General features: G+C 45.0%; 1 protein-coding gene and 1 long non-coding RNA gene across 2 annotated transcripts in view; one reads left to right on the top strand and one right to left on the bottom strand.

Moving 5' to 3' along the window:
- LOC133462641 (transcription factor IIIB 90 kDa subunit-like) overlaps positions 1–21,159 on the top strand; it is a 151,838-nt gene that overhangs the window by 69,485 nt on the left and 61,194 nt on the right. Inside the window, exons 12-13 of the mRNA XM_061743980.1 lie at positions 1,673–1,994; positions 19,479–19,540. Coding sequence (XP_061599964.1) covers positions 1,673–1,994; positions 19,479–19,540 — 384 coding nt within the window. The remainder of the gene's footprint in view (positions 1–1,672; positions 1,995–19,478; positions 19,541–21,159) is intronic.
- The window catches only part of LOC133462642 (uncharacterized), a 186,977-nt gene that overhangs the window by 111,690 nt on the left and 54,128 nt on the right, over positions 1–21,159 (bottom strand). The window lies entirely within an intron of this gene.

The raw sequence follows: 21,159 nt of genomic DNA, 5'->3' as shown, positions 1-21,159 counted from the left end.
ATCAATATTGGAATCGGATCGAATTGAATCAAATTGTGATTATCGATTCTGAATCTTAAGAATCGGAATCAAATGGATTCTTGACATTTGAATGGATCCCCAGCCCTAGTGGATATATCGGTACAGCTCTGATTACAAAAGGTTAATCATAAGAAGATGTGAAAAGTCATCTTTAACTTGTATCACAGTGGTAACGAAGCACAGAGGCTCCCTACACGTTAGCTGTGATTTCTTTTTAAACAAACATTACTAACACACTTTAGTTCAGTAACTAATAACAAGGAGCATTTGGTCAGGACTTCTTATCATCTTATCTTATCTTACCCGATGTAGAAAACCTTAAAATAGAAAGATGGAGGACTTTATTTTCCACATGTTTCGTTCAGAAATGATGATAAATATCAACTTTCAGACAAAGTAATTGGGGTCATTGTTGCAGCCGTGCTGGTATATAATTAAAACGTGTCCTCTAACCACCGATAATTAAAATGTCTCCTCAGACTTCAGCCCGAGTGGCGACATCCACCGAGTCTGACTCCAAACTAATTGCTGGGAAACCCGACGGTATCTGAAATCAGCGACAGCCCGACCACACTGTGACCGCCGGGGGACACCAGGACACACGGGGGTGGGGGTGAGCCAGAGATAAGGAAGGTAGAGAGAGATAAAGCAGGAGGGTGCAGTCTGGAGAGAGAAGCAGCACCAACGGTCACCGGGACAGCAGAAAGAGCATCAGCGCTGCAGCGTCTCCCTGCACATCTGGGCTGATTCTGCTGAGCCAGCACAGCTGGCTGCTGCTACAGACAGCTGTACAGTATGATGACCCACCGACAGCTTAGTGCTGCAAACACATGCAGGAAACCTCCAACCTGGGCTGCTCAAGCTCAAGCCAGGCCTGGGGATCCATTCAAATGTCAAGAATAGATTCGATTCCAATTCTTAAGATTCAGAATCGATTATCAAGATTTGATTCGATTCAATCCGATAACCATTTGGTTGGTGTTATTAAAAAAAATGTTTCAGCTGTTGCATGAATGATATGACTGCAGTTATGCAACATATTAATACTAGTATTATATTGAGATTCAACAGCAAGTATTGCAGCTAATGATGCTGTAAGGACCAATCAGCTCCTAGAATGCTGATAGAACTGCTTTAGGAAACATTGTGGGTCAGAATTACCAAACAGATCCAGGGAGGAAACGGACTTTAATTTTTTCCCATTTTTGAGAATTTGGTTTTTAGTATTTTATGCAAACGTAACCCCAAGACTGTATATAAAGCAAAGAAATATAGACAATTTATGCAATTATAACTGAAAACTTTAATGTTTTCATACCTTTAAACATATTTAAAGGCAAACATGACACTAGTTATTCTCGTGTCCAACAAAACATTCCTTTTTTTGGGCATACAAACAAAAAAATACCAAAAGTTGTAATGTCATGATGAAAAAAAAATCGATCTTTAGACATCCAAACCATTTTTAGGAATTAATATGAAGATCGATTTAGAATCAGAAAATCCCGGCGTGAAGCAGCGCTGTGTTCCCAGAGCTTTGGCCCGTTAGTTTTTAACTTCATGCTGATCCGAACCTGCCGTTTTCTTCGGGGACCAGTGCAGTGTCTTTGAGCTGAAGGTGAACTCTGAGAGCTGAAGGTGAACTCTGAACTCTGAGAGTCTGTGCCCCCCCCCAGATCTCCAGGACGTCTCCCTACGGTCCCCCTCCTCCAAGCTGGCGGCTGACGAGGATCCAGACCTGGACGAGGAGCTGCAGGCCGTGGCCAAACACTTCGGGAAGGAGCTGGGGGAGATCACGCTGGAGGCGCTGATCAAGCTGGAGCAGAAGAGGCCGGGGGAGGACGAGGAGGAGGGGGGTGTCCCCACGCGGAAAGGCCCGTCCCTGTCCTCCATCCTGGGGACCATGCCCTCCTCAGCCACCCTGGGCCTGCCGGAGTCCATCAGTACCTGCGTCGGGGAGGAGAAGGAGAACGGTAGGTGCTTTTGTCAATATGTTCATGTTCTGAGTGGGTTTCAGCTCCGTGGGAGTGTTTTGATTCTGGTTTTATTCACTTGTTTTGTGTTCTTGCTGGTACTCTCCTCCTGCTTGGGTTTGGTGGGTTTGTCAGCGCCGTTTATTTAAATCTGCAGGAATTAGGTGCTTCTGAAGGCACTTTTCCACCAGTACCTACTCAGCCCGACTCGGCTCCACTCGGTTTGGTTCTTTTCCACTAGGGGTCTAACGTGCCAAGTAGATACTTTTTCTGTAACTATTCTGCCGAGGTTCTAATGGAGCTTTTCCACTAGTACCTACTCAGCCCGACTCCACTCGCCTTGCCCTCGTTTCTTTTCAATACCCAGATCAGAAGTAGGAGGTTGGAGTGAAGCTGCTGTGACGTATTTGATTGTGTATCTAAAAGAAGAAGACAACAACACTAAAGATGTAGAACCTGGAGGAGATGATAGATGTGCTGCTGGATCTGTGGCTTGTGTTTGATATCAAGTTAAAAAATGAGAGAGAGAGAAGCTTCAAGCAACGATGCTTTTTTTTGTTAGTTTGTCTCTGTGCTGCTGAAAAGTCAGCTGGAGCCGTGAGCAGCTATGAAGAGACAGAGCTCCTGGTAGATCTGGTCGTTCCTTATCTCCGTCTAGATCCCTTTTTAATTCTCTCCTCAGCACCAGGTTTATGAACATCTGACCCTCAGAGTTGGATCATGAAACAGACTTTTGCTGTCGTTGCTGTTGAATAAAATGTTATGAAAATAAAAATAAAATGAATGATGAGCGATGAACGGGACCTCGCGTGTGCAATTTTCACCAATTATGGTCAAGGACTCAATACCGAGTCCAATGACACCACCCACGACTCTATATCAAACCATTCAAAAGTTATGGCAGAATCACACATTGACCAATCAGCTACTAGTATCATTTCCTGTTTAACGTTGAAGTTTGACGTGGCGCCACGGCCACGCCATTTCACGAATACTCACGATTTTGATAACTTTTTATCGTTTAACGTCTTTTGTGTCCCCTGAGCGAGTTTTATGTTATGTTATGTTTAACAGTTTCAGTGTGGACAGAGAGAGTTTAACAGTTTCAGTGTGGACAGAGAGAGTTTAACAGTTTCAGTGTGGACACAGAGAGTTTAACGGTTTCAGTGTGGACAGAGAGAGTTTAACAGTTTCAGTGTGGACAGAGAGCGTCCGATGTCACGCAGCTCCACGTGATAGTCGGACGCTCGCATGCAGTTACACGTAAACGGATCTTAAGCCTGATTTACGGTTCTGCGTTAAATCGACGCGTATCCTACGCCGTAGGCTCTGCGTTGGTGTAACGTGGAACGATAAATCAGCCTTTAGTTACCTGAAGAGGGAACGGGTCACCTCGTCTTCACACTAATTCACACAGGAAGATTTAATTGAATTCTAAACAGTTACACAACAGTTATTTACTCAGATTCCTCATCATTTAATTTCTTATGTTACAAGACAAATGAATCATGTTAACTGTAAAGAAATCACAACACTGAAGGTTCACAAATGGCAACTTTATTGTTAAAATATATAAATAACATGTATGCACTATTGCTGGCTCATGGAAGGACCGTGCGTCTTCTGAATGTGTTGTTGAAGCTTCAGGTGCTTGGAAGATCTGAAACCATAAACAGAAGAAAAATGTATTACTAATAGAGCTCCAGTGTTACCTAACGGGTAACACCAGAGCTAAGCTAAATACTTAGCCCATGCAAAGATCATACTTGTAGAAAAATATAAATAACATATAAAATAACGTCACTTACCGCTGACTCGTGTGCAGTTGCCGGGTCCGTGCTGTTGGTACTGATCCTTTTATGAGGGTAAGTGTCGATGCAAAACCTCATTTTGACTGTCCCTCGTTGTTGAAACAACCACCGCTTCTGAACAATGGCGGAGTTCTTGTTCCGGCGGAGTTAGTAGTGGGCGTGGTTTCAGCAGCGGAGGAGACCGAGGAGTGGTTTGCATTTTGGTGACATAACGAAAATGCACAAATCTTATTGGCTCGTAGATCCACATCACACTGGACGGATCATCCGGGCGGCTGTACAGACACTGCAGAATTTGGTTGCTTTCCTCCCTCTCTGAGTTGGCAGGCTGAGGGGAGACCACTTTATATATGTTAAAGCAAGAGAAAACCTGTTTTTCAGAATAGGTCCCCTTTAAGGCGTGAGCTGCTCCGTCCTCTCCCAGCACCCGCGGCTCTGAGGGATCTGCGCTCTGACAGCAGCTCTGACAGCAGCTCTGCTGACTCCATTAGGCTCCTCTAAATGAGCCACATCTGTCTGGGTCTCGCCCTCCGCAGAGCCGTCACTCACATTTGCAGGGAAACGCCCACCACCTCCTCCTCTCTCCTCCTTTAACTTTGTGAATGAGATTTCAAATAAAGAGGAACCTCTTGAAAGCGGGATGTCACTGGTGCGAGCAGCAGCCTTCGTCGTCATCCTCTTCAACGCGCTCTTTCTTCCATCAAATCTCTCGGTTTATGCTGAAATTGTTGTCGTGAACAACAACCATAAAACCAGACCCCCCCAGTAGGATGAGACTAGTCCAGTATGAAGCTGGGAGAGTTAAGCCTACGGCGTTGCTGGGACGCTGTCGTGAATCCTTCGGACTTCTCCATCACTCCACTTTGTTTAGCTTCCGGCTTTTCCGGTCATAGTGAATCAAAGAGGTAAGGACAACTATTGTGCAAAAAACCAAAACAACCAAAAAAAACAAAAAAAATCACACAAACACGAAGAAAAGAGCGCTGAAAGTTCACTACTGACAGCTGATGCCAACATAAAGATAAATATTTAGTCTATGGCACCTACAAAATTGTTGGATCATCGTTAGAAACAGGATGCAAGTGCACCTTATAATGGTGCTTTTCCACTAGTACCTACTCGGCTCCACTCGCCTTGCCCTCGTTTCTTTTCCATACCCAGATCAGAAGTAGGCGGGATTGGAGAGAAGCTGCTGTGACGTACTCGATTGTGCGATTGGGCCAAGTAGTGTGATGATGTCAGATACAGCCGACTCAGCAGCTTAGAACCTCGGCAGAATAGATACAGAAAAGTATCTACTCGGCACGTTAGACCCCTGGTGGGAAGATTCCAAAACGGGTTGGGTTGAGTACGTTCTAGTGGAAAAGCGCCATAACAGAACTCGGGCTTAAAGGGAAAGTTCGTTTTTTTACAACCTGGACCAGAGCATGTGAGCGGAGCGGAGCGTGAGCGAGCGGCGGAGCGGAGCGGCGAATTTTGAAAGGAGCGCAGAGCGGGATTTTTTTTTCTAGGATGATTGGCTGGAGCGGGGCGTCATCCCGCTCCAGTTTCGCTCCGTTACCCCATATCACGGCCCCGATGCGTGTCCAAACATATCCCACCTCTCCACAAACTACCTGTTACCTTTCTTCTTTTCCAGTCCTATCTCTGAACCGTAGTTGGGAGAGCTGGTATTTTAATTCGGTCTCTGGCTCGTAACCGGCGTTAAGTCCGGGGAAAGTGAAGGGAAAAAAGGACGGAGGAAAAATGCTGTCCGTGCAACCTCGCACATTTATTACAAACATGTAATAAGAGCAAACAAAACGCGTGAGGGCCGACGACTGAAACTAACGGAGGACACACTGAAAAGTAACTGAACACGTGTACCGGTCTTCCACACACGCACACCTGCATCTCCCTCTCTCTCCTCCGCTGCACCCACACGTCTCACACACACACACAGGAACACACAGTGAATGAAACATTGTTTCGGGAAAGGTTAATAAACAAAAGTCTATTAAACCAGATAATTCCATTAGGTGAAATTATTTTCTTATTTTTTCTTGTCAGTAAATATCTATTTTTTGGACTTTAAAACTATGTCGGCTCTGCGTAATTGTTCCTCTCGGCTCCGTGACTGGCTGCAAGGAACGTAACTTTGCTGAGTCTCTCTCTCTCTCTCTCATCCACCTCTGGTTAGATCTAAGGCTTCAGGTAAACATGTGCATTTTATATGCATGCAAACATTTTTGGAGCGGAGCGTGGAGCGCTGCGCGGAGCGGAGCGGGTTGCAGTGTTACTGGAGCGCGGAGCGGTTATGGCTGGAGCGGCATTTTGCGACTTTGAGGGCGGAGCGGAGCGGTAACAACCTTTGTGAGCGAGGAGCGGAAATTCTCGCCGCTCCACTCCGCTCACATGCTCTGACCTGGACCTTATTTCTGGCATTTTTTATGGTTGTATACTCACCCAGAGGTGTTTGGTGTCATTTGGAGTCCTTCGGAAGATATTAGGGGTTTTTTGCGAGCTGCTTCTCCATATAATGGTAGTGAACGGGGCACAGAGGGACACAGACGATGCAGCGTCTAAATAACACATGATTGCTGCGAAACTCGTTCATTTCTTTTATCATTTCTTTATCTCTGTGTGCGCACTCTGTCCTCCGTTCAGTGAGCTCTTCAGCCGTATACTCCGGCTCAAAACGGTAAGGACGTCCATCATATTCAAAGTCGTCGTCCACAACCTCAGAGTTTGACAAATATTCAGACATGTTTCAAATAACTAACAGTAAACTAACAGTAGTGAACTCCAGCTGTACACGGAGCTGTGTCTGGGACGCGCGCACAGAGATGACGTCATGAGTTCAGAGGTCTTGTTTACAAACTAATTTATTTGTTACACACACAGCCCCGGATGTAGACAACAGGTCCTGGAAGCAGATCTAGTGATTCATAAAAGAAATTAACGAGTTTCGCGGCAATCATGTGTTATTTAGGCGCTGCATCGTCTGTGTCCCGCTGTGCCCCGTTCACTACCGTTATATGGAGAAGCGGCTCGCAAAAAAACCCCTAATATCTTCCAAAGGACTCCAAATGACACCAAACTTGCCTGGGTGAGTATACGACCATAGAAAATGCCAGAAATAAGGTCCAGGTTGTAAAAAAACGAACTTTCCCTATAACACGGCTTGTGTGTGGTTTTGGACGCGGCGGCGCTCATGGAAACGGGCCTCTGCCTGGCTTAATGACAAAAACCGCCTCAAACAGCGACGGGTCAGTGAAGCTGCTGCCGTGAGAAGGTCGTGCCGTCCTCTGGGGGAGTGGTGAAGGTGCTGGATCCTCGTTATCAGTCACAGAGATTCTAGCTGCCATGTCTGGTTCTGTCCGCTCTCAGCACCTGCTCCATAAATCATTCATCTACTGTTAAAACTAACAGGAAAACACGTATTGTGTGTGATCGCTTGAGCGCGCTGGCGTCCTGGCTGTTGCCGGGGCAGCTGTGCAGGCCCGGGGGCCGGGGCCCTGGCAGATATACAGTATGGCTGCAAGGCCAGCACCCCTCTGGGGAGGGGGGCGACCCGCCGGGGTGGCAGACGGGCAGGCGGGTGATGAGCGCAGCAGCAGGCTCTACAGGGACAGGAGATGAAGACACACCGTGGATGTGGGGCAGTTCTGCCACGCCCGCCGATAGCGGGGGACAAACGGGCCTGTTGTCCCGGGTCCAGGGTAGAGGGGGGCCAGAACTGGCCCCTCAATAATTTTTTTTTTTTTTTTTTCTCATTAAATTATGGAATCATTTTTGAAAATGTTTCAAAATATGCCTATTTGTGGAAAGAAATATGTAGTATTTGAGTTACATAAAAGCTTTTTATTTGTTTTCTTCCTAATTGTTCTTGAAATAGTGGTCAAGAACCCCCAACACAAAAATGGTTTGGCCGCTGATCAAAATTTGATGTTATCATTTAATTTGAAGTTCAGTGCGCTCAAAATGTCCGGTCAGCACAAGTCCGGTGAGAAAAGAGAAGAAGAAATAGATAGAATAGAAGAAGAAAATAGAGGCCTCAGAGATTCTCTACACAAATATTTTAAAAAGGTGGTGACGGTGAAGCTGGAATTAATAAAGTCAGCGTAGAGCAAGGTAAGAAACAGCGCAGCCAACGTTTACCAACCTTGTAACTTAACCTAGCTGGCTCTAATGTTAACGTCCATTAGCTTGTATAAAACCTGAAGAGCAGAGGGAGAAGGAGAGATCTGGACGCAGGGGGGCCCATCTTAGATTATTTTGTCCGGGGCCCCGGCAAGACTGTCAGCTGGCCTGAGTTCTGCCCTGGGTTCTGCCCTGGGTTCTGCCCTGGGTTCTGCCCTGGGTCAGGTCCTGTCAGAGGCTGGCAGGCCCGCGGGGGCACGTTGAGCAGCCGTCGCCGTGGCAGCAGTGCCGGCTGTCAGTCTCCCCGTCACAGCAGCCGCTGGGACGGGAGATGATGTGCTTCATCAGGCCAGGGAGGCGGAGGGAAGCCCTCTCATCTGGAGCAGGCATTCTGACGGGAGCTGACAGCTACCGTTTAGCAGACAGGGAGCCGCTGGCTTCTGTTCTCACAGTCCTAGTCCTGCTCCGTCATCCTCTCACTCAGCAGAGACTCGTGCTCACCGTCACTCCACCGTCACACCACCGTCTGCTGCTGATCGTCTCATCTCAACAGCTCTCACAGCTGCTGCACACTTACTCCACCCATATCACCGTTAGTGGGGAATAAGGAACTACTGTCATTCAGTGCGTTTACATGGGAAGTTTAATTCCTCTTTAGTTCAGAAGTGATGTTGACAAACTAGACTAGATTACTGTAATGTGTTATTAGCAGGATGTCCAAGTAATTTGCTGATAGGCTCCAGCTGATCCAAAATGCAGCAGCGCGAGTGCTGACAGGAATCAGCAGGAGAGACCACGTCTCTCCAGTGTTAGCATCGCTCCATTGGTCCCCATAAAACTCAGAATCCAATCAAAAATGTTATTACTTGGGTATAAAGTCCAAAACGGCTTAGCTCCGCGATATTTACAAGACCTGATAGTGCCTTATGTTCCTGGCAGAGCTCTCCGTTCTCAGGGTGCAGGTTTACTCGTAGTTCCTAGAGTATCTAAATGTAGATTTGGAGGGCGGGCGTTCTGCTATCAGGCACCACTACTATGGAACCAACTTCCAATCTGGGTTAAGGAGGCTGACACCACCTCCACCTTTAAAACTAAACTTAAAACATTTCTGCTTAGTAAACCTCTAGTTAATGTTAGTAAACTTCTAGTTAGTGTTAGTAAACCTCTAGTTAGTGTATACTCCAGTGTGTTTAGGGCCAGTAGTCGTAGCTGCAGCTGCAGGAACAGACTAGAGCAGTAAAAATTACCATGTAAACACGTAATTCCGAATGAAAATGGCCATTCCGAATTAAACTTAAGTGGCTGGTTTATTCCAATTTTAAATCCAAATAGAATAATTCCACGATCATGTATACACTCATTCCGCTTTGAATTAGTTCCGGTCTTTCTTTCTGCTCGTTCCCTCGCCCGTCTGTCTCCATGACGCTTATATTCCACGCTGGGCTTGTTTTCCAAACACAATTTCAAGATGGCAGCACGCAGTAAACGCTGGTCAAGATCAGAGACCATTTATTTAATAAATAGCTTGGAGGACCTGGAAATAATTAAAAGAACAGATGGAAACAGGAAACATCCAAATTGTGAGCTTTTCAAAGTTGTAGCGGTTAAGTTTGTTTTTCTTCTGGTAGACGTAACTTCTGGTCCCCCCCCCTATCCAATCAGAACCTTCCCAACCCCCAGACCTGGAGAGGAATTGGAGAAAGACCATCAAACGTGTTTTCCATGTAAACCTCAATTCAGAATTACTATTTCCATGTAAATCCGAAGGAAAATAGTTTATCGAAATAATTTATTTCGTAATAATAATTAATTCCTAATTAAAAAACATCATGTAACCGTGGCCAGTGACGGTGAGCGTTCATGTAACAGTCAGACATGTTGAAAGCTGTTGCAGATTAGTGTCAGAGGTGGGAGTTGGAGGTCAGCGTGACCCGGGGGTTTACGGTGGACGCTGCAGGTTGAAATAGATCCACGCTGCCTTTGAGCCAGAAGCAGCAAAGCTGTGGGGGTTTCTGCCGCCGGATTTCTAATTTTTAGTGAATAAAATCAGTATTTTGAGTTAGTTTCTGCAAAAAATGTGTTTTGATTACATTTCTAGGGAGAAATATATATTTTACTTTCATAATATTCACAAAGTGAATGTACATAATCACTCGCTTGGTCGTTGCTGCGTTGTATCTTCAGATCAGCTGATTTATGGTTCCGCGTTACACCAACGCAGAGCCTTGGACGCAGGTTACGCGGCGACGCGCGCTGTATGGTGCGCGTCGCCGCGTAACCTACGATTTAATGCGGAACCATAAATCGCTGGCGGCTCTTCTCATCCCCGAAAACATCGGAGCAAATTTCTTAACAGATATTTGGATAAACTGAGCCCAGGTTGGGGATCTTAACGGTTACTTTTACGCCTGAAAAAAATATTAAAACTTAATAAAGTGGCATATTAACAGTGCTACAGCTGAAATTAAAACAGCTTTTAGCTCTCGGCTTCCTGATATGGTGTGACGTTTGTGCAAACGTAACTACGCAGTCGCTTACGTACCCGAACGTAAACCACGCAGTGACGTAGCAAGTGGTGTCCCAATCCCTAGGGAAGATTACAAGGGCCTAGTGGTAATGGGTGAGGGCTAGTGGTAGAAAGTAGAGTGAACATTGGGATTGGCCCTTAGTAGTAGTATTTCACCTGACTGTAAAAAATTCTGAGGGGTGCTGTAAAATAAGTGAAATGAATTTTGCCTCAAGACACATCATCCTCTAGTCCCAATGTCCCTGAGTGGAGGAGGGACGGGGGTCTGGGGGGTCATGTTGTAATGGGTTTGCTCGGCCATGTTGGCCATGTCACTGCCAGTCTCTCTCTTGTTATTGGCTGAGCTGGCTGTTGGTTCCTCCAGAGCCGAGCTCGCTCTCAACCTCGCTGCTTCCAGCACCGACAGATACTTTTATCCTGGGACCCCCCCACCCCCCCACTTGTATTTGAGCCGCATGGCCAGCGATCGGTCCAGAGATGGTCGTAGCATCCGTGTGACGGGAGGAGAGGTTCACTGGGTTGGGAAAGGCTAAATGTGGATGTAATGTGCTGCAAATGAAACATATCAAGCTTAAAATTGGATTTGCTTGTTCATCCCAACCACCGAGATCGAGAAGTAATTTGTATGTAATATGAACAATATTTGAATCGGTAGAATAAGCTTAGACGTTTTTCCTTACCAAAGGGATGTTTATTTGTACAGCACGTTTCATAAAAGAGACAATTCTGGGAACTTCAGATGACAAGATGAAATGAAATGCATTAAGAAATTAAGTACAGACATAAGTAAAAAAAGAATAAAATTAATGAGATACAAGAAATACAGGTTGTAGTGCATTGTGGGGGCTTACTGAAATGCAGCAGTAAATAAAAAGGTTTTCAACCTGGATTTAAAGCAACTGAGAGTTTCAGCAGCCCTGATGCATTCTGGGAGTTTGTACCACAGGTGAAGAGGATAAAACGCTGAAAACTGCTCCCAACACCCTAAGTCTACGTTTCAGACGGTCACTCCAACATGGGTCAATATGATAACTTATTACACTTGCAGCCGGACCAAATTCCCATCATGTACTACACATAGGCTACATGAAGGCAGGAAATCTGACACATGACTGTCAGGTGTCTTCCTGCAGGCTGCGACCCCACACCACTGCGGGTTCATGCTGATGAGATCTGCACCGAGTCCTGCCGATGGCAGCCGTGTTGAAGTGTGGATGATTGCCGACCCCCCCTCCATCGTTCAGATGAAGGGGTGAAGGAGATGGAGAGGGCAGGAGCTGTGGCTCAGCCAGCCCACTGACGGCTTTTAATTTAGCCTGTGTGGCTCTGTTTTTGATCGGTTGACAAAGGAATACAGGTTATGAGTTACAAAATATATATCTACGAATTCCTCGTTGCTTATAGTACCCTTTTAGTTGTAACCCTGCTCTTTATTAGTTTCTGTATCTCGGTTTCTCTCGCAGCTACTTCCACTCTGTTCAAAACCTTTCCACTCATTCCTTCATGTGTGTTGGACCCCCTCCTCTTCATCTGATCAGTTGCTCAGTAGAGTTCGGGTAGGAACACCTGGCATCCTTGTCTTGGTGACATCAACTGAGTAGTGGCGCTTTTCCACTAGTACCTACTCGGCTCTACTCAACTGGGCCTGGATTCTTTTCCATAACAATCCAGCACCCAGATCAGAAGTAGGAGGTTGGAGAAGCTGCTGTGACGTATTTGATTGTGTATCTAAAGGAAGAAGAAAACAACACTAAAGATGTAGAACCTGGAGGAGATGATAGATGTGCTGCTGGATCTGTGACTTGTGTTCGATATCAAGTTAAAAAATGAGAGGGAGAGAAGCTTCAAGCGGCAACGCTTTTTTATCAGGTTCATCATCTGACCCTCAGAGTTGGATCACCAAACAGACTTTTGCTGCCGTTGCTGGTTGAATAAAATGAACAAGAATCAGAGTCTCTTTCTCTGATTTCCTCCTCCTGACTCAGACGTCTGACTCCAACCCCCCGACCAATCGGTGGCCTGTAGTGTGATGATGTCAGATACAGCCGACTCAGCAGCTTAGAACCTCGGCAGAATAGTTACAGAAAAGTATCTACTCAGCACGTTAGACCTCTAGTGGAGAAGAACCAAACCAAGTGGAGTCGAGTCGAGTCGGGCTGAGTAGGTTCTAGTGTAAAAGTGCCACTAGACTAATGCAGGTACCGGTCCCTCTTTCAGATATGAGGTCGGTGCGTTTAACTGGACCTCGTTGGTTACTGTACCACACCAGCCCAGTAATTCACTACTCAAACAGCACATACGCATTTTCTGGTGCAAGTTAACATTAAAAGAGAGGGGGGAAAGAAGCCCTATGTAGTTTTCCGTCCTACTGCTCCAGCAGTGGGACTCCCATCTTCACAGTTTAATGTACAGCATCCAGCTGACTGCAGCAGCAGCTGTCAATCAAAAGAGCTTTATGGGGAAGTCCAGGTATTGAGAAGTAATCAGCACAGAGTTTTTTTCTTTCTGTGTAAGTTGTGGATCTAAAGGAGGCCGAGCTGCAGGACGGCTCCCCTTTGATCCTGCGTCTATGTTTGACTCTCTCACGCTGCTCCCCTCCCTCTCTCTTTAATATTTCCTGCTGTCACCTTCACAAGGACGTCTGTACCTCATCTGGTAGCGTTCGCTCCTGTATGCTGCTTTTTGGAAACCTCTTTGGAGGGAGGGGGGGGTCCTGTTCTCCAGGTTTCCGGGCGTTTATGCATTTCTTTTATTTTTTTTTAATGAAAATTGCATCAACAATTACAGTGTCAGGTTTTACAAACTTCATAAAGCAATAATTCTCATATCAATGTCCTTATTGTCCAGTGGTGATGGTAATGTCCTCTTGCTGTGCTCTATAATCTGTCCATTTTTCCCATTTTTCCTAAAATTGTCTCTTGTAGTCGTAGTTTATATGTCCTTTTTTCCATTACAAATATTTCTTCCGCAGGTCTCAGCCACGGTCGCTGGTTCTGCTTTATACCATAACCTTGTTATTCCTTTTTTACTTGCCGATAGCAGAACTTTTAACAAGATATTCATCCTCTTGTTGTATTATATCTTGTGTCCAATTTCCCACATAAAGTATCTTACAAGATTTGGGAATTTCGTGTCCTATTATTTTTCTTAAACTCCGCCATATTTTATCCCAATATTTTATTATCTATTATGGGCCACATCCATGTGTCCACATAGTCTCCAGCACAACTGGGGGTGCATTTCTGTAGCGGTAGGGGGTGTTGAGCGGGACATTCAGGGTCATGTGGTCACCTCTCTATGAAGATCAACGGAGAACAGGGCCATAGTTAACACCTCGCTGATTTCAGAATGGTCGGATCAGGTGAAAATGATGATTTTATTTCACTAAAGGACATTGTTTTATTCTATGCAAGGTTTATTTATGGCCTGTGGATAGGTTTCACTGTTAATGATTGCAGTTCATGTCAGGCGGGGAGTGGGCGTGACCTTTACCCTCCAGTAACAGTTGCAGCTCATGAGCTGAAGACGCAGCGACTTCATCACCATATCCAGTGAGTTCAGAGCCCTCTTTTGTGACACTTATGCTGGATTCACACTGAAAGCGCCAAAAATCGCCTCTGGAGGCTCAGGACCCCTTTATCGCTGCTACACCTGCAGTGGGCGGGGCTTTCAAGCTGCGCTGCAGAGCTGGAGGAACAAAGTGGATATAGTCTAAATATATCTATATATAGCTGCACATCTTCAGTTTCCTATTTCACCATGGATCACACTTTGGGAAGCCTTCGTTATATTTCGGCGTTATTTCCGCGTAGATAAGAGTGAGTTTGATCCTTAACCAGGTTGGTCCTGGATCAACATCAACCATCATCGTTGGTCCCGGTGAAGCTGCAGTCTGTCTGTGGTGAACACTGACACACCGGGTCGGAGCGGATTTGGTCATACAACTGATTAATAAGCATGGTTTTTAATTATTTTGCGTTGGATCAATGTAGCAAATAAAATAAAGAACATCCAGCTCCTCAACCATCAGTTACTGTTTCACATGAGCAGTTCAGGCAGTGAAATCAGCAAAAATGTCAGTTTGCTGGATTAAATATATTAATTCCTGATAAAATAAGTTTGTTAGTGCACAGCTATGAGTGTACGTTTGTGTGTACATGAAAGTACAATCTGCACTCCCGGTCTGTGATTGGACGCTGCCTCGGCGTCTCCGCTGCTCATTTGCATAAAGTTGAGATTTTTCAACTTCAAAATGATGCTCTGGACGCCTCCAGAGACGCCTCCTCTGTGTGGCCTCTGACGCCTCTCGTAGCGCTTCCATAGATAATGAATGGCAACCGCCATGACGCCTGTAGCACTTTCAGTGTGAATCCAGGGCCTCGTATGTTTCTGGCTCTTCTCAGCGAGCAGCCCGTGCTGCCGCGGGCCCCTCCCCCAAACCAAAGCAGGTTCTCGGAGCTTCACAATTGTTGGACAGTGAATCTGCTGCAGCAGCTTCTACTGCAGTTTGGGGATTGTGTGGTGTGTCCCCCCCCCCCTTATTTGTGGATCACCAGAGCATCGTATCGGGACTCGGTGTCGGCCGATACTCCACCTTAAATGACCCAAACTCAGGAGCAAAGACAATGTGTTCGGTCAAAGGCCATTTTGTTCGCCTTTTAAATGAAACGCATTTTATTATTTTATTTTCAGAGCACATTGGTTTCACGGTTTCCAACACAGACTTAATGAAACTCGGGGCGGTGTCGTACGCTGAAATATGACCCCGTTGCCTTTCTCCCGGGCCGTCTGCTCTCCGGGTTATCATCCGCAGGACGGATAACTCCCTCCGTCTCTTATTTCAACTCTACCTTCCCCATGAACTGAACCAGAGCAGAATGATAGACCTGAGGTCGGCACATTCCTCCCCGAGCTCAGAAACAGTTGAGTGGGTTGGAGCAAATTAGCAAGCGTGGATTTATCAGCGCAGCAGATGAATAATCAGGAGGTAATTGCCGGGCCCCCCCACCCCCCGGTTCTCTGGGCCAGGGCTGATGGTATCAGCTCTTTGTCTCGCTGTCTCTCCGCCTCGTGCAGCTCGTCTCCGGCTTATCTGGGCCTCACACTTAACCGGGGAAGTTCTGGGAGGGCTGGGCGGGACAGATAGGACTGACCTGTCTCTTCCCTCTGGAGGGATTCCTCCTTCACGGAGCTGCAGTCTGCTGCAAGACGGGTTTATAGTTTAGTTTAGTAATGGTCCTTATAATTTCCACAACACAAATAACCCAAAGTACAGGTGTAAATCGTCAGTGTTATACAAAAAAATATATCTAATTTTTGGTATATATACAATTTTAACTAAAAACCAAGGACCAAAAGGTGTAGAGCAGTGGTCCTCACTCCTGATTCTAACTAGTGCTCATCACCAATCTTTCATCCAGGTCTGCACAGTTCTGTTGGTGACACAGTCATCTGTATCAGGGTTTACTGGAGCAGGGAAACATCTAAGACAGTGGTCTTCATTCCAGGTCCTCGAGAGCCGCTGTCCTGCATGTTCTGCTTTGGAAGAGCTTCTGAATGCTGTCAGGAAGAGTTTTATTGTTGATTTTAAACATAAATTGCGCTGTTTTAAGGTCCACTAAATCTCTGAATTTTAGCACATTTGAATTTAAGAATAATCTATTTGTTGGTTCTCGATAATCTACTTTGTTTATGACTCTAATGGTTCTTTTTTGTAAGATAATAATAATTTAATAATTTTATTTATATAGCGCTTTTCAAAGATCTCAAAGACGCTTGACATATTATTGAGGATTAATGTATAAAAAAAATAACATTAATGCAGCATATGAAGAATTTTTAAGAATATGTAAAACATTATATGATGAAAACTGTCCAGTTAAGGAAGATAAGAGGAAAAATAGGCAAAAAAATTAGCAGTGGCTCTCAAAAGGATTACAAATTGCATATAAAAGAAAAATATTTTTTTAGGGAGAAACACTCAATCAGAAAACCAATATAAGAAATATAAAAATAAGTTAATATATTGAGAAATAATATTGATATCAATTATTGGGTATTTATAAAAAAAACAATCGTAAAGCCACATGGAACATATTAAATAGCGTTATCAGAAAAACCTCTAAATAAAACAGTTACCCTCAGTATTTTATTGATAATGACCAGGGGCCTCATTTATAAAAGAGTGCGTAGGATTCATACTAAAAGCCGAAAATGGCGTGAGAACATTGCGTGCACGCACACTTGCACGCAATGTTCTCTTTATAAATCACAGATCAGCTGGAAGGTTGCGCAGGTGAATTCGCCTCATACCCCGCCCTCTACACGCCCATTTTTTACCATGTATGGGCAATGCAAAGTACTTGATGACTGTATTTGCATATGAATGAGCCTGCCGATCAACGGTGTTTTACACTCAAAATTCATGGCAGGGAAGACCAGAAAGTGAAGACATATATTTTGGTCATTTTAAAATACTGCCGTATTTTGACGACCATACGGCGCGCCGTGTGGAAAGGCCCACCCTCAGTTTTGTGTGTCATTTCTGTATTTAAAACACACACACGGCGCACCAACCGAAAAGGCGCCGTTTACACACACAGAGTGCCGCCTTAAGGCTGAATTATGGTTCCGCGTTCCACCAACGCAGACCCTACGGCGTAGCCTACGGCGTAGGGTCTGCGTTGGTGTAACGCGGAACCATAATTCAGGCTTTACAACAACTCACACAAGCGCGCCGCACAACACACACACAAGCATACAAGTGTGCGTATTTAAAAATAGAGTGGGAGCAAAACTTAGTTTGATTATACTTTAAGTTATTACATTAATCAGTTGTCAGGACTCAGCGTGTCGGGCTTCAGCGGGCTCATGCGACGGGCATGAGCCCGCTGCTCTGGCCATGCTGAGCAGCCGAGTCACTTTCCGATGCCAGGGTTCTGCCGAGTTGTCCTACCTCCGCGAATCGTCCTACCCATAGGATGAACAGAAAACCAAGAGTGGTCAGCACCTGAATATGGGATGGTGCGATTCCGGCGGGTCGGTCTGTCTCACGTAGATCCAAGACTCTGCTCTAGGGAATCACAACCGGCTTATTAGCCAGACATCATCATGGGCCAGGAAATCCTCATGGTCCCTGAATACTCCCTCCATCCTGATCCTAACATTTACCTGATCTTCAAGCAGTGCCAGCACATCCACTGTGCAGCATTACACACGGCTGTCACCACGCAATTTATATTCTTACTCGGCAACTAGACTGATTGTTACACACTTTGTCACGATAAATAATCATTCTGGTTCTATTCACCAGTCCATACCATTTGAAGATGGAAGTATGATATATGAACGTATAGTACCTACTGCAAATACCTGCGTAATGGCTCACTTACAAACACATAGAGTGGGAGGTAGATCTTCGGGGGGGGGGGGCTCGTGAGAATGTTAAAGGAAGAAAGCCGACAAACGTTGAATAACTCCCACAAACCTGACGTCTGTTTAAAGCACTTCTCTCCCTTTGTTGCTTTGATTGACTTGTTGATGTCTGCAGGCTGCCGGGGAGCAGTCGCCACACCGCTTATCAAGGTGGGGAGTTTTCCCCCCCTTTAACTTCCTTTATCAAAGTCAATCACGTCGTCTTTGAACGTTTCTCTTCCCAGTGTGAGCACACCCAGAGAATTGAAATGCCATTTCCTTTTATCAGCACTTTTCCCAGTTTAATCGGTTACAACGGGGGGGGGGGGGGGGCAGGTGGAGGCAGGTGGAGGCAGGAGTACACTAGGTGTCTCAGGCTTTAAGAATAAGAAATGCAAACCGCTGCTTCAGCATCAAGTGTGCTGCAATCTAGAAAGTGTCCTGTAATTGAAAGCATGTTGGGGTTAGATTGGCTTAGACTCCCGTTGAGCCTATTACGCTCTTATCTGGAGTCGGGGGGGTTTTATTTGCAGATTTTAGCCCCCGATGGAGGTGGGATGTTACAGTTGTTTCTCTGGGGAGCAGCAGGGCGGATGTTGGAGGTGTGCTGCGTTTGGGGGGTTGTGATGTGGGACAAGCCGGCGCTTCCTGCCCGGCCCTCCCGGGACGGAGCTGGAAATGTGCAGTAAAGCAGGTTCTGTAAACGTGAACTAAAGCAGGTTCTGTAAACGTGCAGTAAAGCAGGTTCTATAAACGTGAACTAAAGCAGGTTCTGTAAACGTGAACTAAAGCAGGTTCTGTAAACGTGAACTAAAGCAGGTTCTGTAAACGTGCACTAAAGTGTTTTTTGTAAACGTGCACTAAAGCAGGTTCTGTAAACGTGCACTAAAGCAGGTTCTGTAAACGTGCACTAAAGCAGGTTCTGTAAACGTGCACTAAAGCAGGTTCTGTAAACGTGCACTAAAGCAGGTTCTGTAAACGTGCACTAAAGCAGGTTCTGTAAACGTGAACTAAAGCAGGTTCTGTAAACGTGAACTAAAGCAGGTTCTGTAAACGTGAACTAAAGCAGGTTCTGTAAACGTGCACTAAAGCAGGTTCTGTAAACGTGCACTAAAGCAGGTTCTGTAAACGTGCACTAAAGCAGGTTCTGTAAACGTGCACTAAAGCAGGTTCTGTAAACGTGCACTATAGCAGGCTCTGTAAACGTGCACTAAAGCAGGTTCTGTAAACGTGAACTAAAGCAGGTTCTATAAACGTGCACTAAAGCAGGTTCTATAAACGTGAACTAAAGCAGGTTCTGTAAACGTGAACTAAAGCAGGTTCTATAAACGTGAACTAAAGCAGGTTCTATAAACGTGAACTAAAGCAGGTTCTGTAAACGTGAACTAAAGCAGGTTCTATAAACGTGCACTAAAGCAGGTTCTATAAACGTGAACTAAAGCAGGTTCTATAAACGTGAACTAAAGCAGGTTCTATAAACGTGAACTAAAGCAGGTTCTGTAAACGTGAACTAAAGCAGGTTCTATAAACGTGCAGTAAAGCAGGTTCTGTAAACGTGCACTAAAGCAGGTTCTATAAACGTGTCCATTCTGGTTGTCGTCTCTGTGACAGATGGCGCCGCCGACAGCGGGGAGCTGGACCTGAGCGGGATAGATGACAGCGAGATCGAGCTGGTATGTACACACTAAACACACCCGGGTGGACAACAAGCACTTCATTCTCACATCTTTTTGCGGGGGGATTTTTTTTGTGGCTCTAGTGGCCCTTTATTCAAGTTGCAGACAGGAAGGGGGTAGAGAGAGAGAATGGGGATGACATGCAGCAAAGGTGCACAGGCCGGAGTTCAAACCTGCGACCCCTGCAGGAGGACTGTAGCCTCAGAATATGAGCCGCTGATTAACCCACTGCACCTCCGAGCGGCCCATTCTGACATCTTTTACGTAATCTGCAGTTTCCAGAAGTTTCCAGCAGCACGCGGTGGCGTCCGAGTAAATATCGCAAAAACTGTAATAATTGGCATAATGAGGTTGTACCAATATATTACAATATATTGTAATATATATATATATAATAATATAATATGTTTATAATAATGTAATATAAATATAATGTATTATAATATATTGTACCAGGTTAGTGCCAATCGGGCTGAGTATTTGTAAATTTGAACGATGTCTCTACGATAAAGTTCGGCTGAGCAATAAGCGTCCGAATTTTCCCCTTTTTTTGAATTTTCTTTTTGGCATCTAGCGTTGCCACGGTAACACTTTTGACTGAGAAAAGTAATGCCCATCGATGCACGATGGAGACGCATCTAACGATGTGCATGTGCATGTTCTGGTTCAGGCTACGTTAACGGATAGGTTTTTTTTCACCATGGTAAAAAACCCCATCCTAATGAATGGGGCCATTTGGCCTGGATTTTGACATAAAATTTCATTTGAATATGTTGAAGTCACCACCTTTTATCCTATCATGTAGGGGTGGGTTAAAAATATTGATATTTTATCGATATACATGTGTAGGAACAATTATCGATACATAAATCCAAGTATTGATTTAAATTATTATTATTTTTTTTTTTAATCCCCATTTTTCCCCATTTTATCACCGGTGCTCCTACCTAAGTCAGTCCTGGGCATTGCTCCCTCTACTAACCCAGGGAGGCCCTACAATGAGAACACTTTTTTTTGAGAATCCCTTCCATTGCCAAAGCAAAATTGGTATTGTAACTAGAATATCGAATCGTATCGTAAATGGTATGGACTTGGGACCTAGTGTATCGTATCGGGAGGTCAGTGATGATTCCCAGCTCTATCACGGCCAGAGCCGTAGCAGGAGTCCCATGATGACAAACGGATTACTCGCGCTACATATCTAAGCTTTACTCGCACGTCTTTGACATCATGTTGACCTCAATATTGTATTTTATAGATCTGTTATGTTTGACTTAAACCACAACCACAGCCGGACCTGATTTTATTCATTGAGTCTGCTGGGAAAATCCATTTTATTGACATATAAGACAAGGAAATGCACAATCCTACATCGGTATGTTGGTTGGAATAAGAGAGGATTCTTACGTTTACTTGAATGTTTTATCTTTTTTTTTTCATTAAACTTTGTTTAATCTGTTGATATACTTTAATTTCGGCATTACAGTTCATTTCAACATACAACTGGTTGGTGCAGGGGCAATTTAGTGCAAGTGAGAAGGCCAAACCCCCAAAAGAAGTCAAATAACCTTAAGAATTATTTCTAAATACGAGTTTCCCATGGTTGTTTTTTACTG

Source organism: Cololabis saira, chromosome 16 (assembly GCF_033807715.1).
Source record: "Cololabis saira isolate AMF1-May2022 chromosome 16, fColSai1.1, whole genome shotgun sequence".
NCBI classification, from domain to species: Eukaryota; Metazoa; Chordata; class Actinopteri; order Beloniformes; family Belonidae; genus Cololabis; species Cololabis saira.
The sequence above is the reverse complement of the archived record's forward strand: the minus strand, read 5'-3'. Positions and strand labels throughout refer to the sequence as shown.